This window comes from Scyliorhinus torazame, chromosome 7, assembly GCF_047496885.1.
Source record: "Scyliorhinus torazame isolate Kashiwa2021f chromosome 7, sScyTor2.1, whole genome shotgun sequence".
Taxonomy (NCBI): Eukaryota; Metazoa; Chordata; class Chondrichthyes; order Carcharhiniformes; family Scyliorhinidae; genus Scyliorhinus; species Scyliorhinus torazame.
Window position 1 is genome coordinate 72,161,003 of NC_092713.1, and position 27,969 is coordinate 72,188,971.

General features: G+C 48.3%; 1 protein-coding gene across 1 annotated transcript in view; it reads left to right on the forward strand.

The window, feature by feature from the left end:
- The first annotated feature begins 3,783 nt into the window (after window positions 1–3,783).
- The window catches only part of ttc39a (tetratricopeptide repeat domain 39A), a 176,484-nt gene continuing 152,298 nt past the window's right edge, over window positions 3,784–27,969 (forward strand). The window contains exons 1-2 of the mRNA XM_072510906.1: window positions 3,784–4,211; window positions 27,032–27,136. Coding sequence (XP_072367007.1) covers window positions 4,153–4,211; window positions 27,032–27,136 — 164 coding nt within the window. The 5' untranslated portion in view covers window positions 3,784–4,152. The remainder of the gene's footprint in view (window positions 4,212–27,031; window positions 27,137–27,969) is intronic.

A 27,969-nucleotide genomic window follows, 5' to 3' on the forward strand; every position in this document is an offset into this window, starting at 1 on the left:
GAATCTCCTGCCGGCCAGGTGATGCCTCCAGTGCCGCACAGTGTCAACGATAGCTTGGGCCTCCTTTTCGATGGAGGAATGCCGAATTTCGGAGGCATGGGGGGTGCGGGAAAAGAATGCCACGAGCCTGCCTGGTTGAGGGTGGCGGCCAGAGCGACGTCTGATGCATCGCTCTCGACTTGGAAGGGGAGCGTCTCTTCGACCGTGTGCATCACGGCCTTGGCAATGTCGGCCTTGATACGGTTGAAGGCCTGGTGAGCCTCGGCCGTCAGTGAGAAACCGGTGGAGGGGATGAGTGGGCGGGCCTTGTCCGCATAATTAGGGACCCACTGGGCATAGTACGAAAGGAACCCCAGGCATCGTTTGAGGGCTTGGGGCAGTGGGGAAGGGGGAGATCCATGAGGGGGCGCATGCGATCGGGGTCGGGCCCTAGAAATCCGTTCTGAACCACATAGCCGAGGATGGCTAATCAGTTCATGCTGAACACACACTTCTCCTTGTTGTAGGTTAGGTTGCGGAGTTTGGCGGTGTGGAGAAATTTGGAAAGGTTAGCGTCATGGTCCTGCTGGTCGTGGCCGCAGATGGTGACGTTATCCAGGTACGGGAAAGTGGCCCGCAGTCCGTACTGGTCAACCATTCGGTCCATCTCCCATTGGAAGACCGAGACCCCGTTAGTGACGCCGAAGGGAACCCGAAGGAAATGGTAAAGGCGGCCGTCCGCTTCAAACGCGGTGTAAGGGCGGTCCGCCTTGCGAATGGGGAGCTGGTGGTAGGCAGATTTCAGGTCCACTGTCGAGAAGACCCGGTACTGTGCAATCGGATTGACCATATCAGATATGCGTGGGAGGGGGTACGCGTCGAGCTGCGTGTACCGAATGATGGTCTGACTGTAGTCAACGACCTTCCTGTTTTTCTCCCCCGTTTTCACCACTACCACTTGGGCTCTCCAGGGGCTGTTGCTGGCCTCGATGATACCTTCCTGCAGCAGCCGCTGGACCTCAGACCTAATGAAGGTCCTGTCCTGGGCGTTGTACCGTCTGCTCCTGGCGGCGACGGGTTTGCAATCCGGGGTGAGGTTTGCAAACAGAGAAGGCGGGTCGACCTTAAGGGTCGTGAGGCCGCAAACAGTATGGGGTGATAGGGGCCCGCCAAATTTCAGGGTTAGGCTCTGGAGGTTGCACTGGAAGTCCAGGCCGAGTAGCAAGGCAGCGCAGAGGTTGGGGAGGACGTAGAGCCGGAAGCTGCTGAACTCTAAGCCCTGGATGGTGAGGCTGGTGATGCAGTATCCCCGGATCACCACGCAGTGGGATCCGGAGGCCAGGGAGATTCTTTGGTTAATGGGGTGTACCGCGAGGAAGCAGCGCCTTACCGTATCGGGGTGGATGAAGCTTTCAGTGCTCCCGGAGTCCAGAAGGCAGGATATCTCATGCCAGTCGACCTTCACCTTTGTCGACGCGGTCGCGAGGTTGTGCGGTCGGGACTGGTCGATTGTGACGGAGGCGAGACGTGGCTGGTCGTCGACGGTTGCAGGCGATGAGGTGCCTGACAGGCAGGGGTCCTGAGGCGGAGAAGATGGTGGCGCCCTCGGGCTGCACGTGTCCCAGGGCAGGCAAGATGGCTCTGCCCATTGGTTGTGAGGCAAGCAAGGTGGCGGCACCCACGGGTCGCACGTGGTCTGAGGGGAAGAAGATGGCGGCACCCACTGGCCGCACGCGGGGTGTGCAGGGACAATAGCGGCGATGAGCAGCCTGATGAGGTGCCCGACAGGCAGGGGTCCTGAGGCGGGGAAGATGACGGCACCCACAGGCCGCACGTGTCCTGGGGCAGGCAAGATGGCTCCACCCATTGGTTGTGAGGCAAGCAAGATGGCGGTGCCCACAGACCGCACATGTTGTGAGGGGAGCAAGATGGCGGCGCCCACGGGCCGCACGTGGTCTGAAGCGAGGAAAATGGCAGCACCCACTGGCCGCACATGGGAGGTTCAGGGACAATAGTGGCGATGAGCAGCCTGATGAGGTGCCCGACAGGCATGGGTCCTGAGGCGGGGAAGATGGTGGCACCCACGGGTCACACATGTCCTGAGGCAGGCAAGATGGTGGCGCCCTCGGGCCGCACGTGTCCTGGGGCAGGCAAGATGGCTCCGCCCATTGGTTGTGAGGCAAGCAAGATGACGGTGCCCACGGGCCTCACATGTTGTGAGGGGAGTAAGATGGCGGCGCCCACGGCCCGCACGTGGTCTGAGGCGAGGAAAATGGCGGCACCCACTGGCCGCACATGGGAGGTTCAGGGACAATAGTGGCGATTGAGCGAGCCTGGCACACTACAGCGAAATGTCCTTTTTTGCTGCAGGCCTTGCAGAGAGCGCTCCGCGCCGGGCAGTGCTGCTGGGGGTGTTTTGTCTGTCTGCAGAAGTAGCACTTGGGTCCCCTGGGGTTGGTTGGCTGCCGCGCGGCACAGGCGTGAGGTTGGCTGGGGGCAGTCGCTGATGGAGTCCACGATGGAGTGGCCGCTGGCGGGGTCCTCCATGCCCAGGAGGGGTGGGCCGTGTGGTCGGGGGCATACGCCTGTACATTACGTGAGGCGCCTGTGAGCGACAGTGCTAGTTTCTTGGTTGCCGCGAGGTCAAGCGTAGCCCCTTCTAAGAGGCGCTGGCGGATGTAGGCCGCCCCTATGCCCGTAATGAATGCGTCTCTCATTAGCAGGTTAGAATGTTCAGCAGCTGAAATGGCCTGCAAATCACAGTCTCTCACCAGGGCGAGCAGGGCACGCCAGAAATCTTCCACAGACTCACCGAGAAGTTGGTGCGCGTGGACAGGAGGTGCATGGCGTAGGTCTTGGTGATCTGCTGAGTGTAGTTTTCCTTCAGTAGCACCATGGCCTCTGCATCGGTAGGCGCGTCCTGGATGAGGGGAAAGACATCGGAGCTCAGCTGCATGTACAGAATATGGAGCTTCTGTGCTTCTGGGATTGGGTCTGTCGCAGATCCGACGTATGCTTCAAAGCAAGCTAGCCAATGTGCGAAGTCCTTTTTGCCGTTGTCTGCTTGAGGATGCAGCTGCAGGCGATCCGGCTTGATGCAGAGATCCATCTTTGTAAAATCTCTGTGTAATAAATTGATGCACTATCAATCACGACGAGACGAGAGTAATCGAGGCTTTATTACAGAGATGTGTAGCCTCCTACAGTTGCTGCCGAAATGGCTGCAGTTCGGAGAGCACATACTTTTATACTCCGCCTACTGGGAGGAGCCAGCAGGCAGGGATCTACCCCCCCCCCCCCCCCCCGTACCTGTAGCCTTACCATAATACCCTTGTTTGCAGTGCAGTATATACAATATAATACAACAGTGGTGACTACTGAAGATATTTGTCATTAAGTGCGGTTAACACGAGGTTACTCTGTGATAATTAATACTGGCCCTTTGTCGGATTTGCTCAATGGTTTTCAACTACTTGTGAAATGTTTTGAGCGTTATACCCGGTCTAAAGCATCTGGAAGGCAGGATTTATCTGAGTTATTTTTTGTTGGTGTACAGCAAAAGGGGTAATGTATTTAGTCAATCAACAGCTCAAACCACACACAAAAAAACCCCGGAAAGCATGGACAAATGTTAGAGCGCTCACGTGCAAAAACATGCCAATCCGCCCAACAGGTCTCTGCCTATATTGATACTCGGCGTTAACTTGCTCCCACCTGGTTTCAGTGAACTCTCTGAGCATGTGGTTACTCAGCTTCCCCTTTGAAAGGCAAGGCTACTCCCCTCAACTCCTCCCTGTGCAAGTTCCACTCACTCGATTTGTCCCGCCTTCTTTTTCCTCCCCAGAATAATTAAACAAAAGCAATAGCTAGGGCTATTTAAATTTCCAGCAGGCTCGGGAGGAGTTGATGCATTCCTGAGTTTTAGATTTTTCATCGTCCAGAAAAGAGTAGTATCCGGAAAGTTTTCAGCTGTGAGTAAACTTCGTTAGTTAAGGTGCGGATGGTTAGCGAGGGCGGGACCTGACTGCAAGGCGGCTTCTGGGAGTGGCGCCTGCCTGGAATGAAGACAACATTTCTCTCTCGCTCGTCCCTCACTTCAGGTACAGAAGTCACCGGGAGAGAAATCATTAAACCCCAACCCGGTCTAACTTTCGTGATCCGTCTGCTAGCTCAATGTCTGGATTCATTAACTTCACATCGTTCTGGAAACACAAGAGTAAGGCCGACATGAGGTTAGTGCTGAACATTAGAATCTCGGCTTGTCCCAGCCCCTCACCAACATCTCTGTCTGTGTGTGTGTCAATTCGCGCTATCTCCCATTCGGTATGAAGGCGCATTTGTTTAACATAAATAATTTATATTTATCTGCACATGCAGGAAAAAAAACGTGATTTTTGCAAGCGACTTTGTACTGTTCCTATTTCCGCTCTAATTTTCGTCGACATTCTGAAATGCAAGCTATCCGGAGATGTTGGTGTTTTAGTTATCCTCTTTACACCTTCACACTTCTGTAAATGAGGCCATGTAGTCAGTCAGCCCTTCATACCAGTACACTATCATTGGTCTTTTCACTTATTTTACCCCCATCTGTGTTTCATAGATTCCTTTATAGTTTACGCCTTCCTATCGTACATACTTCCCCTTTAGCCCATCTGATTTTTCTACTCTTCTATATTTTATTCACTTGATTTTTTTATTCACTTGATTTTCTAACAGATTTAGATTTGTTAATGTCTCTTTACTTAATACTTCTTACTTTTAATGTTTCCACCCATCAAGAAATTTCGCTTTGTAGTATTGGTCTAGTTAATCTCCTGTTTAACAGCCCCCCCATTGTTTGTTCACTGTCTTGGCTGCCAGTTTTTCTTCCCAATTCATCTCTGTCTGTTCCTCCTTTCGTGTTATTTGAATTGTCCGTGTTTCTATTCGAGTGCCTTTGTTTTGAGTGCTTCTTTTCATTTTTTTACACTGAACCTAACCGTTACATAGAGACTATTCAGTAGATATTATTGCTATTAAAGTACCTTTGTACATCGTTTTATTTCCTAAAATTAGATCCAGTTCTCAGTCACACAATTATGTGAAGGGGTTCCAAACTTATTTAATCTTAGTTTTAGCTAAGACTCACATGATTAGAATCAGCCAAACACCAATCTTTATATATTTTGGTTATTTTGACATGTCATCATTATACAGTTGGTAACGGCAGCAACTTGATTACATGTAGTATCATTAAAGTATTTGAACATCACAAGGCACTTCACAGGGATACCGAGCCACGTAAGAGACCTTGGAGCGGCTGACCAAATGTTTGGTCAAGAAGGTAGGTTTGAAGGAGGAAAGTGAGATGAAATCCCTGAGTTTGGGGATTAAGCTAAAGGTATGGAGCAATTAAAATCGGGAGTGGGGGGTGCTGGACTGGAAGAGATTACAAAGACAGGGAGAATATGGCCAGGGAGTGATTTTTAAACCAGAATGAGGCCTACATAACTGGGTACCAATGGAGTTTGCCGATCACAGATATAATGGACATATAAAATAATTGGTCTTAATGCAAGTGAAGACATGGGCAGCAGAGTTTTAGATAACATTAAGTTTACAGAAAGTGGAATATGGGAGGTTGGCAAGGAGTGCCATAGAATAGTCAAGACTACAGGTAACAGAAAACATGGACGAGAATTTCAGCAGCAGATAAGTGGAGTTGTCTGATGTTATGGGTGGCATGGTGGCACAATGGTTAGCACTGCTGCTTCACAGTACCAGGAACCTGGGTTCAGTTCTGAACTTGTGTGGAGTTTGCGCATTCTCCCCGTGTCTGCATGGGTTTCCTCCAGGTTCTCTGGTTTCCAGTCCAAAGATGTGCAGGTTTGGTGGATTGGCCATGCTAAATTGCCCCTTAGTGTCCAAAGATGTGAAGGTTAGGGGGGATTATGGGGATAGAGCAGGCAGTGGACCTAGGGTGCTCTTTCGGAGGATCGGTGCAGACTCGATGCGCCAAATTGCCTCCTCCTACACTAGGGATTTTATGGAGATAAACTGTGTAGTACTGAGTGATGGCCAGGTTACACAGAATGACCTAAAGATTGTGGGGAGGATGTATATCCAAGAATCCGTCCGATTTCTGTATTTGGAATCTGCTGAAGGATGTTAAATTGTTTAGAGTACTTGTACAAAGCCTGTAGATTCACAACATGCCAACTTAAGAATCCTCAAACCAAGAGAAATTGAGGTGTCCTACTTTGCCTTCTGCCATATGGGTAGTCACATGATAGAAGAATAATAATGGCGGTTTGACAAATAATAGCAATTAATCTCTACCATTTAGTCAACAAAGGACCCAAGCATGATGTGAAGAACACTCTCAGACCCAGTGGTGGAAAGCTTTGGGAGTCACAGGTCCAAAGTCCCATTTTCCTTCCAAGCATATCACACTAAAACAGATCATATGCACAATATAGTACTAATTTAGTCTATCCCAAAATAAAAAATTTTGACAAACATTGTCCAGTATTGAATCAATGCCATCTATTTCTTCTGTTCCCCTAGGGAGCCTGTTCAATAGTTGCCTTTGACCTGATTAAATAATGCTGTCAGAAGTTTACAAATGCATTGCATCAATTCACTTACTATAAATTGCAAAGGATTTGGTGACCTACTGGACTGAGACTGGTACGTTTCACAAAGATTCAGTATGGTGGTTGGTGGGCTGAGGAGCCAATGAGTGTTTAATAGTTTAAATATTAGGTTGAATGTATTGTTGTCACTAGGCATAATTAATGCACTAGTTGCCAATATTGTGCAATATTCCTAGTTTATCACCAAGTTGGTATAATCACAAGTGATTGACATATAGCCATCAGTATTTCACCTTAGTGTAACACAGCTTAAAATATTCTAGACAACTTCATTTCAAGTTTTAGGAAAGTAAAATCCATAATTGGATTGCTGAGTGTTTTTCAAACTTCAGGTAAATATTAGTGAGGTGACAAGTTCTATAATTGTGATAACCGGGAAATGCATTTTTTAAAATTGTGTTTCCAAATAGCATGTCCAATCCTGCACATTTTTGGGGTTGTGGGGGTGAAACCCACGCAGGCACGGGGAGAATGTGCAAACTCCACATGGGCAGTGACCCGAATAACAGGGAAATGCTTGTATTAGATAACTTAGCACCATCTAGCACACAAACTTCACCCCTGCTCCCTTATTGTAAAGATGTTAGATTATATTGATTCAATATTAGTTCTCAAGATAGTGAGAGCAATTTTAATAGTAACCTTCAAAGAGAAATTAGATATCCTTGAATGCAAAATGTTTGTAGGATTGTGGGAATAGAGTCGGGGCAAGGTAGTAATTTGAAAGCTAGTTCAAACAACTGACGGGCCAAATGGTTGCCTGCAGTCCTGCACAATTCTTATGTTTCACCCTGATTTGAATTGGGTATAATCTCTCTAGGTCGTGATGAAGTAGGGTAGGTACACGCAACAATGTGTTTAGGCCTCTGTTCTGCATTCCACTTCAAATTCAACATGCAGCTGGTTCAAAACCACCACATTAAAAGGTCCATGTTCAACATTTCTCTGTAAGAAAGGGAGTAGGCCAGTATATCCTCTATCTGTTCTGCCATTCCATCAGATCATGACTGATGTGTACAAAGAATTCCTAACAGCAGGTTTATAATGGTAAATGAAGGGAACACATATTGCATACAAGAGTGAGTATGATGTCAAAATGAAAATCGGCGAGAAAACTGAGGGAGAATGTGTACCAAACATGAGAAGGAGTTTAAACCTGGAGAATGGTGACCAATATGACTAATACACCTTGAGTACCAATAGTATTGGGGAAGGGAGTAAGTCTTTCCTGCTATTTTAAAAGCTCTTGCTATCTGTCCAATGTTCAGTTGAAGCCCCATCACTGTCCATTTTCTGATGGAACCTACATATTCTGTTTCATATTCACAATTCAGTATGTTTCAACTGAGGCTCACTTGCGTCTCTGAGTCAGAAGGTTATGGGCTCAATTTTCACTCTAGAGAATGAGCATAATTCCCACGAGTGCTGTCAGGTACAGCATTGTGAGGCAAATAGCAAGTGAACCTACAGCTGTTGCAGGTAACATTTTAACCTTCCAGGGACACGTGTAAACCAATATTTACATTAGTTGCAAAGAGAATGCAAAGACGGTATGTTCCCATAGTCTATATCTTTAAACTAGTGTTAGTACTGGGTTAATGGCTACAATAAAACTTATTGTAACTTACCGACCATGCCAGTATCTCAACCAAAAATGTTCTCTCTCTCTTCCATTCTGTGAACACCCATGCTATTCTAGTTAATAGTTATGTATTGTTTTGTCTCCAGTTGCCTGTCTCATGCATAGCTCCTCATGTCTCTCTCCTACTGTTTCTTCATCCTAGACCCCATTGTTTCCTTCTATACATTCATAGAATGCAGGAACTGTGAGCAAGGCCAGCATTTGTCCATCTCTAATGGCCAGTGAGAAGGTATTGGTGAACTGCCTTGTTGATCCACTCAAATCTGTATAGTGAAAGTACTCCCACAGTGCTATTAGGCAGGGAGTTCCAGGATTACGATCCTATGACAATGCATTCATTGTAAATGAATATTGGTTCTCAATTGATTTACCTGAACAAACAAAAGTAAAATGAAACTGCGACAAGCTCTTGTAGCTTCTCCCCAATCATCCACCACCCTCCGCACTACTGGACCCTCCCAGTTCCAGCCATAGTCTCCGCTTTGTTCTTTTTTTGGTAAATTTTACCATTTGAATATATTTCATGCAAGCCGCTGTAATTATTTTTGGTGGAGACATCAATTGGGATGTGGAAAGAAGATATGATTGAGGGAGAGACCGAAAGACGAGGGTAGACATATACTTAGTGAGATGGGAGAAATAATCTTGGAGAGTGAGGGGAAATAGAAAAAGTAGGTAAAGGATCAGGGGAGAGGCATCATGTGTAGAAATATGAGATGCTGGACCGAGATATCAAGGCCGACATGACCGCCCTGCCCAAACTGATGAGAATACTACCCTACCCACCTGCCATCTTACCCAGATGTCATGCTACCCACCTGCCACCCTATTGCCATACAGACTGGCCCCCTCAGCCCACCGACCTCCCTGCCCGTCACTCCTTCTTCATCCACTCACGCATTTGACAATTCTCTAACGTTCACCCTGGACTTTAAACTTACCATAAAGGGGATGTGTCCTGCCTTGCCCCGCTGCTGTGGAGTTCTCCAGTGGACACCACTCAGTTCTAGAGATGCTAGGCAAGGAAGACCCGGCAAGAGATGTAGAGCACCGTCTAGATGTGGAACTGTTTGAGCTGACAATCCGACAATAATTGCTGCTTTGTCAAAGATCCCCGCTAATGAGAGATACAAAGCAGAATAATCCACGTCATGGGAGATCTTTAACAAAAATTAAATCTCGAGTCCAATTGAGAACTCAAAGTATTAGGAAAACAGCTGTAATGTTTTGTCGTTGACATGACTGAAGGTTGTTAAAATTGCTTTTTGCACTAAATGTAATTACAATTACCACCCAGATTCTATTAAGTGCTGATAAATAATCATATCTGCTCCTTAACCTATTAACATGCGTGTCAACCTTTTACATGTTGTGCTAAAAACCAGCGTTCAAGCCCCAGTGATGATCAGTTCATATGCCAACATGTTTTCCCAACAGACGAGCTAATTCATCTGCAAGATGAGCTTTGAGACACTGAAATCCACAGGAATGTGTACGATTATTTAGGGTGACATGTCTATCGTTGCAAACCAGTGGTTAATGAGGAAGGAGGCGGGGAACGTGATTACCTTTCCCTTTTAACATTGCAACCTGAGCTGTACTGAGAGTGGAATAGGTTGTTACAGTAGAGATCACACTGGGAGGTGCAGAAATGAACTGTGGCTCCATTAACGTGTTGGAACATGGACTGAGATTCTCTCAGCGCTTCATGCTTGTGGATGTGTTGTCACTTTTATACATTTGCTCAGTTATACATAGGTCTGTCACTGAAAACAAGTGAGACCTACTGTCAAGTATGGTTTTCTTAGATGACTGTTGAAAGGTCACAGACTTGAAACATTGACTGTTTCTTTCTCCACATACACTGTCAGGCACAGAGTATTTCCAGCATTTTCAGTTTTTATTTCACACCTCCAGCATCTGCAATATTTTGCTTTAGTTCATTTAGGGTTTTTAGGGCACCGTTACCTGAAGTTAAGTTTTAGTGGAAGAAACTGAATTCTGTGAAGTTGTTTTTTAAAAAAAAAACTAAAATTTATATAATTAAACAATCAGAATAAATTTGTTTGGCTTCAAAGGCAAAATCAAATTATTCTCTAAAATCTGTAACATGATGGCCCTGCAAATTCCTCATTCTGCCATTACCATTAGGCCGGGAGATTGACCTCTTTCTATCAGGAATATCGAAAAGCCTGAAGGAGGCAGAAGCAAAAGTACTTGAAAATGACAGGTCAACTTGGCGAAGCTACAATACCGCATCACGTGCATGGTAACAGAAGACAGAACATTGGGTAAAGCAAAGTGATCCCACAACCAACCGATCAAATCAGTTCTGTGCACTCATGCCGCAACCAGTCATGAATGGTGGTGGACAATTAAAAACTAATAGTGAAGAGGCTACACCAGCATCCCAATCCTCGATGATGGTGGAGCCCAGCATGTCATTGAAAAAGACAAGACTTAAACTTTTTCAACCATCTTCAGTCCAGAAGTGCCAAGAGGATGTTCAATGTTGGCCTCCTCATGAGATTCCTACCATCACAGATGCCAGTCTTCAGCAAATTCAAATTTGGTCCTTGTGATGTCAAGAAATGGATGAGAGCACTGAATACAGCGAAAAATATTGGCCCTCTCAATGTTTATATCCCAATGTATGGAACACTTGTGCTCTATTCCAATACAACTACAGCATTGGTACCTACCAAACAAAGTGGAAAATTGCTCCGGTATTTCCTGTCCTCAAAAAAGCAGAACCAATCCAATGTGGCCAATTACTGGCCCATCGGTCTAACCTCAATTATCAGCAAAGTGATGGAAGTTGTTGACAGTGCTATAAAGTGGCATTTACCATTTACTCAGAAATAACCTGCTAACTGGTGCTCAGTTTGAGTTCCGCCAGAGCCGCATGCAGTCATATCTAGCACAAAGGAAGGTAGTTGCGATGATTGGAGGCTGAGCTTCTCAGTCCCAGGACATTGCTGCAGGAGTTTCTTAGAATAGTGTCCTAGGCCCAGCCATCTACACAAATGTCCTTTTCCTTCATCATAAAGTCAGATATAGGGATATTTGCTGATGATTGCACAATGATTATCTTGCGAATGAAATTGAACAGCCAGTCTGTGCCTGTGTGCGTCTAAGACCCTGGACAACATTAAGGCTTGGGCTAGATAGGTAGCATGTAACATTCGCTGCATGCAGGTGTTCAGAAATGGCCATATTCAGCAAGAACCATAGAACCCCTAGAATGCAGAAAGAGGTCGTTTGGCACATCTAGTTAGCACCGACCCTCTGAAACAGCACCCTACCTCGCCCCACTCTCCTGCCATAGCCCAGTAACCCCACCTAACCACATCTTTTGACTGTGGGAGGAAACCGGAGCACCAGAGGAAACCCACACAGACATGGAGAGAACATGCAAACTCCACACACTCAACCAAGGCTGGAATAAAACCTGGATCCCTGGCACCGTGAGGCAGCAATGCTAACCACTGTTCACCATGCAGCCCTAAGAGAGAGTTTTAACTACCTTGCCTTAACATTCAGTGGTATATTTCAATTGCTAAATCACCACAAGCAACAGACATGCTGGGGATTACCAGGAACCAGAAAGTTAACTGGATCAGCTACATCAATAGCGTTGCTCCAAGAGCAGGTCGGAGGTTGGGTGTTTGTTGAGTATCTCACCTCACAGATCCTCCTTCCATCTACGAGGCACAAGTCCAGAGTCTCCACTTTTCTGGATGAGTAGCTTCAGCAATACTCAAGAACCCATCCAAGAGACAGCAGTCTGCTTGATTGGCACCTCATCAGCAGCTTTAGCATACATTCTCTTTATTACCAGTGCAGATTGGCTGCCTTGTGTAGCATTTACAAAATGCACTGCAGCAATTCAGTAAGGCTTCTTTAACAGAAACTTATTAACCTGCAACATCTGCCGACAAAAACAAGGGAAGTAGATGCATGACAACACCAACCTCTGCCCACCTCACACGATCCCCCTGACTTGGAGCTATATTGTCTTTCTTTCACTGTCGCTGAGACAAAATCCTGGCACCATGTAGCCATCCGCTCTGTGGGTGTACCTAAATGATATGGACTGCAGTATTGCAAGAAGGTGGTTCACCACTGTCTTCTCAAAGGCATTTAGGGATGGGCAATAGCAGCAACACCCATAGCCCACAAATGCTGGCTATAACCTCAGACCTCCCTGAAGTCTACATTTTGTACCTTCAGCACTGAGATTTCTCTAGAATTGTCTAGCATCAAAACCTAGTGATTTTGCCTCTTCCCATCTGGGACACATGATGACATGTTAGAAATACCTGCTTCTAAACTCAGCAAGCCCATGCCCCAATGCATTTTTCAACTCCTTCAAGTTGCGTCTTGTCAGCTATTTATCCTTATTGAAACTATTTGTCAGTCGTTGGCATGTAATTTGAATTAAACGGGAATCAGCTGTTCAGTTATTTAAACTGATTTCTTAAAATCCCAATCAACTTTTCTTTCCTCAATTTACATCAGGGACAATTTTCCTCAGTTACTTGATGTGCTAATGAGCCTCTAAAGTAACCAAGATGGAATCTCAAGCTGCATTGCCAGTTTAGGAACAAGAGTAAGCTATTTAATCCCTCGAACCTGTTTTCCCCGTTCAATGGGATCCTGGCTGATCTAACTCCATGGGCGCAATTCAATGGTGTTGTTGCGCTCAGTTGAGAGCACCATGAGGCCAGTGAATAGCGGGAGAGGCCAAAAATGAGAACCGCGCCAGGTGCCAAACCATTCATGATGGAACCAGCCCGCTCCCGTAGGGAAAATCGGGATCCCGCCGTAGCGTGGCAAGAAACCAATAATCACCACTAACCCCATTTCCATACAATTACTAGGAGCCACTATATATCAAATGGCCTCCCATGATCCAGAGGCCACCTCCCCAGCAAGTGGTCACGCGGGCGCCGCTTAGTAATGTGCAGGGACTCGGTGAGTAGCCACCTTCGCTCACAGGCAAACAGCCTGGGGACACTGGGCTTTCTGCCCCTGTGCTCAGATAGGGATGGAGGGGTGGGGGAGGGGTCCAACCTCAGATCGGGGCAGCTGCACGTGGCTCTGCCATGCCAACCCCTGGATCATGTGCGCCCGTTCCAGGGGCAAACCTAGTCTCTGCCTGTCTGCACCACCGAAAGCCCATAACTTCCACTGACCGCGGCGACCTCTGGCTGTGCGGCTGAAGGCTATTGTTAATAGGGAATTGGTAATTGTGATAAGTGAGCACCTCGCACATCTCAAGTGGATTGCCGTGGGTGGGCATACCAGGTTGGGGAGGGGGGAGATCAATGGGTGAATGGAGGGTCCCAGGGTGGAAGATATCACTGTCACTCTCCCACCCTCTTCCAATCCCTTTAAAGTTATTGTATGGTATGGACGGTATTTTGGACCCCGCTGAACTTGCCCTAATGGTACTGCTGGCAGGCTGATCGGCCAGGCGCCGGAGACAGCAGCAGGGTCAACAAAGAGTCGAGGTGGCGGCCCATGTGCAGGGCCCCGCCCCACACTCTGAGGACCCGGCCTCCCATCAGACCAGAGGGGGAGGCTCGCGACAGCCCGGGGTGTACAAGCATTGTTGGGCTTTTGAGCAAATGACAGTGCGTGTCCCAGGAGACTCCGTCTCAAAGCAGACGGTGCGGCACCGTATGGACGAGCCGGACACCCGCTCTCGGTAGCCATCAAGGTCACCACAGCCCTGAACCTTTTACACCTCAGGATCGCTCCAGTGGGAACCTGTGTGGCATCTCCCAAGCTAAAGCTCACTGGTGCATTTGACAGGTTGCGGATGCCCTGTTTGTATATAATAAAAATTATATAAACTTTGACATGGGCCAAGCACAGCTGGATGCCTGGGCAGCAGGAGTCTCCGCCATCGCAGGGATGCCCCAGGTCCAGGGGCCGATAGACTGCACGCATGTTGCCTTATGCGCACTGGGCCATCTGGGAGTGCCCTACATCTACAGAAAGGCGTTCTCACGCTCTGAGCATTTAGGTCGGGACTGAGCCCCAGCTGCCCCTGTGTTATCTGGCTCTGCCAGCCCTGATAACTCCACAATGTCTGCACCATGGTGTCAAACCCTCGGCGATGCTCCTCCGTGATTGGCACATGCTTTGCAGAGCCTCAGTAATATCCACCTGCGACTGGGACAAGCTCCGCGGGTTCACCTTCCTGAAAGTGAACCCGCAAAAAGTGATGGGCCCTGACGGAGTCCCTGGGCGAGCACTCCAATCCTGTGCAGACCAGCCAGCAAGCGTATTCACAGCCATCTTCAACGCCTCACTTCTCCGCTCCAATGTTCCCTCCTCCTTCAAGAAGACCACCATAATACCAGTACCAAAGAAGAACAAGGTAGTGTGCCTCAACGACTACCGACTGGTGGCCCTGACATCTGTCATCATGAAATGCTTTTGAGCGGCTATTCACGAGATTGATCAACGCCAGCCTTCCAGATGGTCTTCATCTATTGCAGTTTGCCTACTGTGGCAACCGATCCACAGCAGATGCTATCTGCCTGACCCTACAATCAACACGCAAGCACCTCTAACAAGGACGCCTATGTCAGACAGCTGTTTATAGACTAGAGCTCGACAAGACGAATAACCAAACTCTGCAATCTTGGACTTGACCCCTCCTTGTGCAGCTGGATCCTTGACTTCCTCACCAACGGACCGCAATCTGTCAGGCTAGGTAACAGCACCTCCTCCACAAAATAGCCCTAAACACTGGGCCCTCGCAAGGACGTGTGCTCAGTCCTCTACTGTACTCCCTATACACACATGACTGTGTGGCAAGATTTAACTCCAACTCAATCTATACGTTTGCGGATGATACGACTGTGGTGGGTCATATCTCAAACAACGCCGAGTCAGACTACAGAAGGTAGATAGATCACTTGGTCGCATGGTGTGCCGAAAACAACCTCTCAAAATAATATCAGCAAAACCAAGGAACTGATCATCGACTTCAGGAAGTGTAGTACGACACACGCCCCCATCTACATTAATGGATCAGAAGTGGAGATGGTCGATAGCTTTAAGTTCCTGGGGGTGATCATCACCAACAGTCTGTCAAGGTCCACTCAAGTTGATGCAGCAGTCAAGAAATCTAATAATAGCCCAACAACGTCGCATGTCTGCATCGACTCTCTCAAACCTCTACAGATTGCCATAGAGAGCACCCTATCCGGCTGCATCACAGCTTGGTATGGCAACTGCTCGGCCCAAGGTAGAAAGAAACTGCAGTGTGAGATGAACTCAGCCCAACGCATCACACAAGCTTGCCACCCTCACATTGATTCTGTCTACACCTCTCGCTGCCTCAGGAAGGCAGATAGCATTGTCAGAGACTCCTCACACCCAGGCTTTGCCCTCTTCCAGACCCTTCCATCAGGCAGAAGATACAGAAGTCTGAAGACCCTCAGATCCAGACATAGGAACAGCTTCTTCCCCACAGCTACTAGACTCCTCAACGACTCTCCCTCGGACTGATCTATCCCCTGTAAGACACTATGTACACCCTATGCTGCTCTTGCTCATGTCATATTTATCTGTTTGGCCATTGTTCTGTATTGTAACCAATTACTTATTTGTCGATGTACTCTGTTAATTTATTCTTTTTGTCTATATCGTTCCCTTGGCCGCAGAAAAATATTTTTCACTGTACTTTGGTACATGTGACGATTAATCAATCCACAGCGCCTCGGCGATACCCATCTGATTCTGGGACATGTTCCACAGCACCTCATCAAGGTCTGCACGGCACTGGGTCACGTCTGCCAAGGCCTTCAGCTATGGCTGTCACTGACCGAGCCACTCCTTGGACATCTCCATTCGTTACATCGTGCACCAGGCTCTCCACTGGGGTTTGCCACCCTAACAGTGATGGCCTCGGTGCCATGCATTGCTGGCACCATGGCCTGTGCCCGTGGCCTCTGGGATTCCTCCAATTTACTATGTACCTGCTGGAGTGTTACTGACATCCCCCTCTGAAGATCACTGCCGCACCCTTATGTCTGCATCAGCTCCGGGTAAACGTGGTCCTGAGGCTCAGCATCAGACCTCTGACTGCAGTCGCGCCTGGGCGTTCCTGCCTCCACCTGATGTGCATCTGGAACTGTGTGGTGCTCAACAGAATGTGCCCCAGAAGTCTGACCACTGAGGAGCATATCTCAGCGTTGGTGGAGTGTGGGGAATCACACCTTTGGTGCATCTATGGTGGCATCCTTGGACATCTTCAAGCTTTTATCATGGGAGGCTGGGATGGGGTCCACCCCAGATGGGCCAGCACAGTCGGCTTCAGGTCCTGTAGAGAATGACCATGTGGTCAGTGGGAGGCATGGTCATTCCGAATGGAATTAACAACTCTCGTTTGACAGTCCTTCTGGATGGGGCCCGGTGGATCCTCACCTCTGTGGCGTGCGCCGACCTCCGTGTTGGTGACTACTCTGTCCTCGGCATGAGGACAACATCCAGGGCCCGTTCCTTGAAGGTGGTGAGGATTCTGTTGTCTGACTCCCCGCCACCTGTCTGGCCTCTATCGCTACGGTTGTGGGACAACTTCTCCTGCGGGGACGCAGAGAGGGCATCGTTATCTGCATGCGTGGTCACCATGGGGAAGGTTTGGAGGGGTTGGTTGAAGGGGCTTGGGAGAGGTGTGGTAGTGAAGGCGTCAGAAGGTTTTGGGGAGGGGTCAGCGTGTGCGGCATGGTTGGCCCTCAGCACGGCCCGGTGCTGGGCGGGGGTGGTGACTGGTGCATTCCCGTGGGGTGGGGAGTTGTGGAGGGGAGGCGGGGTAGGGTGGGAGGTCCAGTGCCAACTCACCCATGCAGCCCGGTGTAGGTCGTTGACCTTCTTGAGGCACTAGGTGCCGGTCCTCCTGGCGACCGTGCCTGAGCCGATGACCGCTGCCACCACATCCTCCCAGGTGGCACTAGCTGTCCTGTGGCTTATCCTCTGCAACTCTCGGGGGGAATAGGACATCCCTCCTGGCCTTGACCGCCTCTAGGAGCTTCCTCAGGCTTGCATCCCTGAATCGTGGAGCTGGTCGTCTCGGCGCCATGGCTGCGAACTGCATGGGGTTAGCTGTGCAAGAGTAGTGATGTGCTGGTCTGCCTTGTTAGCAGGGGGCTGGCGAGTGTGATCCCGGCCAATCAGCTAGTGAGCCTTGATTTGTGGTGTGAAGTTCGTGGGGCCTCCTTAAGTGGACCAATTAATGTTAGATTGCGGTGATGGCCTCACCGGGCTGCGCGCCAGGAAGCATGTGGCAGTTCGCACCCGCTACCACACTTAGGAACTTGTTCATTGAATTGCGCCCCTTTCATATCTTTGATAGCAGAAGTCTTTCAACCTAAATTTAACAATTGATCCAGCATCAGTTGCTGTTTGCAGAAAAGTTAGTCTTTGTGTTTGGTTGAAATTTTTAAATATGCTTCCTATTCCTGGACCCTCAAACCAGTAGGAATGGTTACTCTCTACCTTTTTCTATTCAATTTAATATCTTGAAAATGTTGATCAAATCATCCCTACAACCCTAATTGGTCTGATATCTCCCTGTAATTTTAACCTTTAAAGTCAAGGGATCAGTCTGGTGAATCTGCATTTCCTCCTTGTGTGATTCCCAGAAATGCTGAGAATACCCCAAATGTGGCCCACCCAAGGCTTTGTACACTTGGAGCAAGCCTTCTCCCTTCTTGTATTTGAGGTGTACACATGTAAAGGCCAGCATTCCATTAGGTTATTATCTACACCTGTTCATGACATTTTAATGATTTTATGTACCTGACCCCCAAGTCTCTCTGGGTCTTCTTGTTTCTTTCCACCATTTATAAAGTACTCTGATCTATCTTTTTTAGGTCCAAAGTGGATGACCTCACATTTGCCTTTATTGAAATCTGCATACCACAGTTTTGCCGATTCAATTAATTAAACAATTTCTTTTTAATATTGTGTCATCTAATTCATTAAATGTGGTGGATAGTTGAGGTCCCAACACAGATACTTGTGAGATACCACTTGTCACATTCTGTCTATTATCCCTATTGTCTGTCTCTTGATGCTCAGCCATTTTCCTAACAAGGTCAATAATTTGCCTTCAAACCCATGAACAAAGAACAAAGAAAAGTACAGCACAGGAACAGGCCCTTCAGCCCTCCAAGCCTGCGCTGACCATGCTGCCCATCTAAATTAAAGTCTTCTACACTTCCGGGGTCCGTATCCCTCTATTCATATATTTGTCAAGATGCCCCTTAAACGTCACTATCGTCCCTGCTTCCACCACCACCTCCGGCAGTGAGTCCAGGCACCCATGAGGTGCAACTTCAGCTGAAAGTCTCCAATGATTACTTTATCAAATGTGTTCAAGAAACCATTTATTCTCATTTGTTCTTGGGTTGCGAGTGTCACTGGCAAGGCTAGCAATTTTGTCCTTGCATATTTGTTCTAGTGCAGATGGTGGTGAGCTGCCTTCTTGAATCGCTGCAGTCCATGTGGTGTGCTGTTAGGGAGGGATTTCCAGCATTTTGACCCAGTGACAGTGAAGGAACAACCATATAGTTCCAAGTCAGGATGATTTGTGAGTTGGAGGGAAATTTGATGGTGGGATTCCCAGGTATCTGCAGCCCCATGTCCTTCTACAGGTAGAGGTTGTGGGTTTGGAAGCTCTTATAGCTACAGTATTTATATGGTACAGTAAGAGTTTTGGACAATGGTGACCCTAAGATATGGTGGGATATTGAGCAATGGTAATGCCATTGAATGTTAATGGGAGATGGTTAGATTCTCTTCTGTTGGAGATGGTCATTACCTAACACTTGTGGTGCAAATGTTACTTTCCACTTGTCTGCCCAGGTCTTGCTGCATATTGACGCGGATTGCTTCAGTATCTGAAGGGTGCTGAATGGTGTTGAACAACAACTTGTATTTCAATAGTGCCGTCAACATGATAAATGTGGGACTTCCGGGTGCGGCGATGACCAGCTAGGTCGCACGTTTCGGCAGCTCCCGGTGGAATGGACTTTTGGGCTCTTGATAGGAGCTCCAACGGCAATTCTAACGGCAAAAAACACTGTGCTGGAATCCAGAAGGGAATCCCCCCTGGACACGGATGGAAAAAAGAGAGGAAAGTGGCCGGATTGCAGTGGATCCTCTAGAGCAGCGGCCAGGAAGGCAGGCACAAAGCAAGATGGCGTCGGAAGGAGGCAGTTTAATATGGGGCCCTGACCAACAAGAGTTCCTGTGGCGTTGCGTGGAAGAACTCAAAAAGGAGATGAAGAAGGAGCTGTTGGCACCGATATTACAAGCGATTGAGGGGCTAAAGGAGGAGCAAAAGACCCAGGAACAGGAGCTTCGGGTCGTGAAGGCAAAGGCTGCTGAGAATGAGGACGACATACAGGGCCTGGTGGTCAAAACGGAGATGCACGAGACACAACGCAAAAGGTGTGTGGAAAGGCTGGAGGTGCTGGAGAATAATGCGAGGAGGAAGAATTTAAGGATTCTTGGTCTTCCCGAAGGTGTAGAAGGGGCGCACGTCGGGGCATATGTGAGCACGATGCTGCACTCGTTAATGGGATCGGAGGCCCCAACGGGTCCGCTGGAGGTGGAGGGAGCCTATCGAGTTATGGCGCGAAGACAGGGCTGGAGAAATTCCTCGAGCCATAGTGGTGAGATTTCTCCGATTATAAGGACAGAGAGATGGCCCTCAGATGGGCAAAGAAAACTCTGAGCAGTAGGTGGGAGAACGCGGTGATTCGCGTATATCAAGATTGGAGTGCGGAGGTGGCGAGAAGGAGGGCAAGCTTTAATCGGGCCAAGGCGGTGCTGCACAAACGGAAAATTAAATTTGGAATGCTGCAACCGGCAAGACTGTGGGTCACGCATCAAGGGAAACACCACTACTTCGAAACGGCAGATGAGGCGTGGACATTTATTGTCGAGGAGAAACTGGAGTGAGCGGGCCAGAAAAAGAACGTTTGGGACAAAGTGGGGGGGGTGAATATGTGGGATGAAGGGGGGGAAAAGAGGGAAGAGATGACTTCCCAAGTTGTTAATCCTGCGACCCTGTAAGTTTTCTCTCTTCCCCATGTCGGGGGGGAGGGAGGATGAGGAGCTGAGGGCGCTGGCCATTGGGGGCGGGGCCAAAAGGGAAGCGCGGGCTTTGTTCCTGCGCTATGGTAATCATGGCGGGAACAGGGAAGCAGGAAGGAGGGGGCCTCGCACAGTGTGAGCCGAGGTCACGGGGGGAAGCAGAGGTCGGCCAGAGTTTGCTGATTTCTGGGAGCAACATGGGGGGTGCAATTACGCTAGTTTGGGATCTAGCGGGGGGGGGGGGGGGTGGTAACTGGGTTGCTGCTGCTGGGGAGAAGGGGGAGCTGGTGCGGGGTGGTGGTGGTCGGGGCGGGGGGGGCGCTGCTTGGGGGAGATACGGCTACGTGGGAACCGGGTGAGGAGCTGGATTGAAAAAGGAGATGGCTAGTCGTCAAGGGGGGAGGGGTAAAGAGCCCCCCAACCCGGCTGATCACGTGGAATGTGAGGGGGCTGAACGGGCCGATAAAGAGGGCACGGGTACTCGCACACCTAAAGAAACTTAAGGCAGATGTGGTTATGCTTCAGGAGACTCATCTGAAGCTGATAGACCAGGTCAGACTACGCAAAGAATGGGTGGGGCAGGTGTTTCATTCGGGGCTAGACGCAAAAAACAGAGGGGTGGCCATACTAGAACATAGAACGATACAGCGCAGTACAGGCCCTTCGGCCCACGATGTTGCACCGAAACAAAAGCCATCTAACCTACACTATACCATTATCATTCATATGTTTATCCAATAAACTTTTAAATGCCCTCAATGTTGGCGAGTTCACTACTGTTGCAGGTAGGGCATTCCACGACCTCACTACTCTTTGCGTAAAGAACCTACCTCTGTCCTATATCTATTACCCCTCAGTTTAAAGCTATGTCCCCTCGTGCCAGCCATTTCCATCCGCGGGAGAAGGCTCTCACTGTCCACCCTATCTAACCCCCTGATCATTTTGTATGCCTCTATTAAGTCTCCTCTTCCATCAGCCTTTCCTCATAAGATGTTCCCGCCATACCAGGCAACATCCTGGTAAATCTCCTCTGCACCCGCTCCAAAGCCTCCACGTCCTTCCGATAATGCGGTGACCAGAACTGTACGCAATACTCCAAATGCGGCCGCACCAGAGATTTGTACAGCTGCAACATGACCTCCCGACTCCGGAACTCAATCCCTCTACCAATAAAGGCCAACACTCCATAGGCCTTCTTCACAACCCTATCAACCTGGGTGACAACTTTTAGGGCAACTAGTGGGGAAGCGGGTAATGTTTGAGGCAAAGACTATAGTGGGGGCAGATACGTGATGGTGAGTGGCAAACTGCAAGGGGAGGCGGTGGTATTAGTGAACGTGTATGCCCCGAACTGGGATGATGCCAATTTTATGAGGTGTATGCTAGGACGAATCCCGGAACTAGAAGTGGGGAAGTTGGTAATGGGTGGAGATTTTAATACGGTGCTGGACCCAGGGCTGGACAGATCGAGGTCCAGGACCGGAAGGAGGCCGGCTGCAGCTAGGGTGCTTAAGGACTTTATGGAGCAGATGGGAGGAGTAGACCCCTGGAGATTTAGTAGACCTAGGAGTAAGGAGTTTTCGTTTTTCTCCTATGTCCACAGAGTTTATTCACGAATAGATTTTTTTGTTTTGGGAAGGGCACTGATCCCAAAGGTAACGGGGACGGAGTACACGGCTATAGCCATTTCGGATCATGCTCCACATTGGGTGGACCTGGAGATGGGGGAAGAAAAACAACAGCGTCCACTCTGGAGAATGGACAGGGGATTATTGGCGGATGAGGGGGTGTGTTTAAGGGTGAGGGAGTGTATTGAAAGGTACTTGGAACTCAATGATAATGGAGAGATACAGGTGGGAGTGGTCTGGGAGGCGCTGAAGGCAGTGGTTAGAGGGGAGCTGATATCTATTAGGGCACATAAAGGAAAGCAGGAGGGTAGCGAAAGGGAGCGGTTGTTGAAAGAACTTCTGAGGGTGGACAGACAATATGTGGAGGCACCGGAGGAGGGACTGTACAGGGAAAGGCAAAGGCTACATGTAGAATTTGACTTGTTGCCTACGGGTAATGCAGAGGCACAATGGAGGAAGGCATAGGGTGTACAGTACGAATACGGGGAGAAGGTGAGCAGGCTGCTGGCCCACCAACTGAGGAAAAGGGGAGCAGCGAGGGAGATGGGGGGGGTGAGAGATGAGGAGGGAGAGATGGAGCGGGGAGCAGAGAGAGTGAATGGAGTGTTCAAGGCATTTTACGAAAGATTATATGAAGCTCAGCCCCCGGATGGGAAGGAGAGAATGATGTGCTTTCTGGATCAGCTGGAATTTCCTAAGGTGGAGGAGCAGGAGAGGGTGGGACTGGGAGCACAGATTGAGACAGAGGAAGTGGTGAAAGGGATTGGGAGCATGCAAGTGGGGAAGGCTCCGGGACCAGACGGATTCCCAGTTGAATTCTATAGGAAATATATGGACTTGCTGGCACCGCTACTGATGAGAACCTTTAATGAGGCGAGGGAAAGGGGGCAGCTGCCCCCGACTATGTCAGAGACCACGATATCGCTCCTCCTAAAGAAGGAAAAAGACCCGCTGCAATGCGGGTCCTACAGGCCCATTTCCCTCCTGAATGTGGACGCTAAGATTCTGGCCAAGGTAATGGCAATGAGGATCGAGGATTGTGTCCCGGGGGTGGTTCATGAGGACCAAACTGGGTTTGTGAAGGGGAGACAGCTGAATACGAATATACGGAGGCTGCTAGGGGTAACGATGATGCCCCCACCAGAGGGGGAAGCGGAGGTAGTGGTGGCGATGGATGCCGAGAAAGCATTTGATAGAGTGGAGTGGGATTATTTGTGGGAGGTGCTGAGGAGATTTGGTTTTGGGGATGGGTATATCAGGTGGGTACAGTTGCTGCATAGGGCCCTGATGGCGAGCGTGGTCACGAATGGACGAGGGTCTGACTAGGTGCGGTCCCCAGTAAGAAACAATCATAGGTTCGTTCCGGGGAGAATGGATGGGGGATTTGGAGCATGGCAAAGAGCTGGGGTAGTACAACTGAGAGATCTGTTTGTAGATGGAACATTTGCGAGTCTGGGAGCGCTGACGGAAAAATATGGGTTGCCCCAAGGGAATGCATTTCGGTACATGCAATTGAGGGCTTTTGCGAGGCAACAGGTGAGGGAATTCCCGCAGCTCCCGACGCAGGAGGTGCAGGATAGAGTGATCTCCGAGACATGGGTGGGGGATGGTAAGGTGTCGGACATATACAGGGAAATGAGGGACGAGGGAGAGATCATGGTAGATGAGCTGAAAGGGAAATGGGAAGAAGAACTGGGGGAGGAGATTGAGGAGGGGCTGTGGGCTGATGCCCTACGTAGGGTAAACTCATCGTCCTCGTGTGCCAGGCTAAGCCTGATACAATTTAAGGTGTTACACAGGGCGCATATGACTGGAGCACGGCTTAGTACATTTTTTGGGGTAGAGGATAGGTGTGCGAGATGCTCGAGAGGCCCAGCGAATCACACCCACATGTCCTGGTCATGCCCGGCACTACAGGGGTTCTGGGTGGGGGTGGCAAAGGTGCTTTCGAAGGTGGTGGGGGTCCGGGTCGAACCAAGCTGGGGGTTGGCTATATTTGGGGTTGCAGAAGAGCCGGGAGTGCAGGAGGCGAGAGAGGCTGATGTTTTGGCCTTTGCGTCCCTAGTAGCCCGGCGCAGGATATCGTTAATGTGGAAGGGAGCCAAACCCCTGGGTGTGGAGACCTGGATAAACGACATGGCAGGGTTTATAAAGTTAGAACGGATTAAGTTCGTGTTAAGGGGTTCGGCTCAGGGGTTCACCAGGCGGTGGCAACCGTTCGTCGATTACCTCACAGAAAGATAGAGGGAATGGAAAAGAAGTAGACAACAGCAGCAACCCAGGGGTGGGGGGGGGGAGGAATCGAACGGACTCTGAGATGTTATTGTATATGTATAGGTAGTTGTTATAGGTAAATGTATATTGGATTGTTGGATGGTATTTTTGGAGAGTATTTATTTTGGACAAGGCAGTTGCCATTCAGTTTTGTTTTTGTTTATATATTATTTATTTACTTGCTTAAAACTGGCCACTGTTATTTATATTGCTTTATTGTTGTGTATAAGAGACACTACGTACTGTTATGTTTGGCCAAAAATCTTGAATAAAATATATATATTTTTAAAAAACATGATAAATGTGCCACGGCATTTCATAGCAGCATTATAAAACAAAACATGACATTATGTAAGGAGCTATTAGGCCAGATGACCAAAAGCTTGGTTAAAGAGGTAGGTTTTAAGAATTGTCCTAAAGGACGAAATCAAGGTAGAGATGTAGAGAGGGCATTCCAGAGCTTGGAGCTTGGGCAGCTGAAGTTGCGGTTGCCGTTGGTGATACATTTAAAATCAGGTGCACAAGAAGCTAGCATTAGATGGGTGCAATTATCTGAGGATTGTTGGGCTGGAGGAGATTAGAGACATGGGGAGGGGTGAGACCCTGGACGGATTTGACTTGGTATGAGTGGGTAGAATGAGGGAGATTAGTCAAGAGTGTATTGGAATAGTCATGTCTCGAGGCAACAAAGCCATAAACTAGGGTTTCTGCAGCAGATGGACTAAGACAGGAGCAAAGCCAGATGAAGTTAAAGAGGTGGTCTTAGTGATGTCACATATGTGATGACCCTGCAATCATCAGCAAACATCCATCTGATGTCATTGATGCAACAGCTGAAAATGGTTGGATCTTGAGGAATTCTTGCAGCATTGTCCTGGAACTGAGAGAATTGGCTTCCAACAATCTCCATCATCTTCCTTTGTGCTCCCTTCTAACCAGCACTGTGGGTGTATCTACACCACATTGGCCTGCAGCAGTTCAAGAAGGTGGCTTGCCACTATCTTCTCTAAGGCAATTAGGGATGGGCACTAAATGCTGGCCTAGCCAGTGGCGCCCACATTCCATCAAAGAAGGAAAAGAAAGTTGTGATTCCAAAAATGAGTGCGCTTTCCCCCTCTATTCTTGACTTCAAATTTGCTGGGGCGAGTCGATGTGAGACTCAGTAAAATGCATCCTTGGTGCCTAGAGTTGGTGCCTAGAGTTGGTGCCTAGAGTATTTGCTCTCGCCGCCGCTCTAGAATCTAGCTGTTTTGTCCGTGTTTGGACCAAGGCGGTGAGGAGGCAACAAATAACATTCATGAACTTTACTCTGCTCACTACTTTAGTTCCCAGACTTGATGGTGGTTGCAAAGTGGACTCACGCACTGGCATATAATGAGGTAGTCACCTGTCCCATTGATCTTTGAGCCCCAGTGATGAATGTTCATGGCTGGCTAGTGGGTGACCGGTTTGATGCCAAGGCTGCTGATTCCCCAAACATCAACTGACCGCTCACACAATGAGAACCACTCAGCTAGCAGAAATATCATTGAGCAGAGTGCTGGAGTCCTGAGGCAGAGCTTTAGATGTCTGGACCAGTCAGCACGTGACCTGCAGTACTCTGCCAAGAAAGATTTGTGCGATTTGCTGCATGTTCCACAGAGACCAGCAATTTCCGGCAGTTATGTCAGAGGTTCGAACACAGGAGCCACACGAGAAGGAGGGGTACAAGGGGGAGTACCAGCGTTTTCCAGCTAGACAGGATGCTCCTAGGAGGGACAATCGTCACCATCTATTTTGAGACGCATGCATCGCCATCAGATGCTGAAGCACTTTTGCTACATGATTTACCTTCCAGGAGGAAAGCTCCACCAGGCAGCCCAGCATCTGCAGTCAATGATTTCAACCCCTTTCAAATAAAGATCACAATAAAAAAAAACATTGATTTTCCCCACACTCTAATTACCATCATCACTTTTTATCTATATTAGAAACAGTGAAAACATGACACAAACAGCACATACAAATATTAAGCTATTCGCTCAGTGTGTGCGCGCGTGCATGCGTGTGTCCCCCCCCCCCCCCCCGGACCGAGAGCTACGGTGTGTACATGTAAGGACTCCCATAATTAAAGAGCTGTGAGGTGCATTTGTGGTGTGAGTGCTTGTGAAGGATGCAACAGTGAGAGTTATAGGAATGGTATCCTGTTGTTAGATGGTGAATGTGATGTGTTAAAGTTGGTCGTGCATCATTTTAGATGCTGCCATGGCCTCCTTCTACCCTGTGAATAGAAGACACCCTTCCTCCTCCACCAGGACCTCCAGTGCTAGATGGGAGAGCTTGGGAGCCCACTTTCTAGGTCCTTGAGTGATCCCCCCCCCCCCACATTGACTTCTCGTCCAGCCTGTGTATGCCCACCTTCAGTGGATGTGATTGAATGCCAGCTAACGTTTACAGTTCCAGGAAAATTGTGCTAAATCTATGCTTAAATGACATTTTTAGAGAAACTTCCAGGAGCATGTTACAAAGCTGACTCAACTTTTCAGAATAACTCAAAAATAAAAGATTGATCACAATTTAAATATTTCATATAATGAAATAGCAGCCAATATCAGGGGATGTTATAAGTTGTAATTTAATTGCAAGCTTTAGTGTTCAAATATCAAACATGGCAGCACTTCTTCCATATCCCGGATTCTGAAATAGATACAGTTGTATATAGATTATATTGTTCATGTTTTTACTTATTTCTTAACATTCCTTTTGAACAGGTCACCTAAAGCAGACTTGAAGATGTCTTTGGATGAATGTGTGGAAGCCCTAGACCTCTTTCTTCGCAACAGATTTGAAGAAGCTCTGACCACACTTCGCTCAAAGTAAGTAGCATTTACAACTTGGGTCAATTTTTCTGAATTGTTTTCTGAAAGAAGCTGAAAAGTTTAAGTTCCCCTGATGTCTCTTGCATGAGTTGAGAAGCGCATTGCCCACTTGGTGACTCAGGCGCACAAAGACAACAACAACGTACATTTATATAGCATAGTGAAACATTCCAAACCACTCCACAGGAGTGCTAGGATACAACAGTGATAGTTTTTAATAAGGGTCTTAAATGGGATGTCATTTGGGAATGAACGTTTCATGCTGTGGCAAAAGTGGGAACCTGGCTGCAGTGTATGAACATGAAGTTACGGTAATGATAACCATTCAGGAGGTGATAGTCCATTCAAGGCCTTTGAAAGAAAGATTGGAGCGCTGACAGCAATTGCCAGGTAGGACGGTCAAGGATGAGTTTTTGTTAAGGATGGTGATGATAGCAGATTTGAAGGGGCAGAAAGGTAGTTGGAGCCCCAAGCTAGGGGCGGGGAGCAGTAGCAGTGTCTGAACATGTGGTCTCATAATAACAAAAAAGTCCATGGCTGCTGCAGGACCAATCCCTGGTTTTGTTAAGTTAGTTGTTCTGAGCTGTCCATTAGAAAATCTATATTTATCATTGCAGTTTGGACCAGTGAGGAACAAAGAACAGCTAGTGGTTTTGCTTCTCTTTGTTACTTGGGTGATATCTACTGAAAATATAGATATTAGGTGAGGGCTAGTTTTTGTTGTGATTTCTGCTCCGGGTTTAATAGCTTTTTGGCACTCGTGTGAAGAACAGTCACTTCATTGTGGTACCAAAGAGTTGTCAGCACCCTTAGAACTGGACCTCAGTATG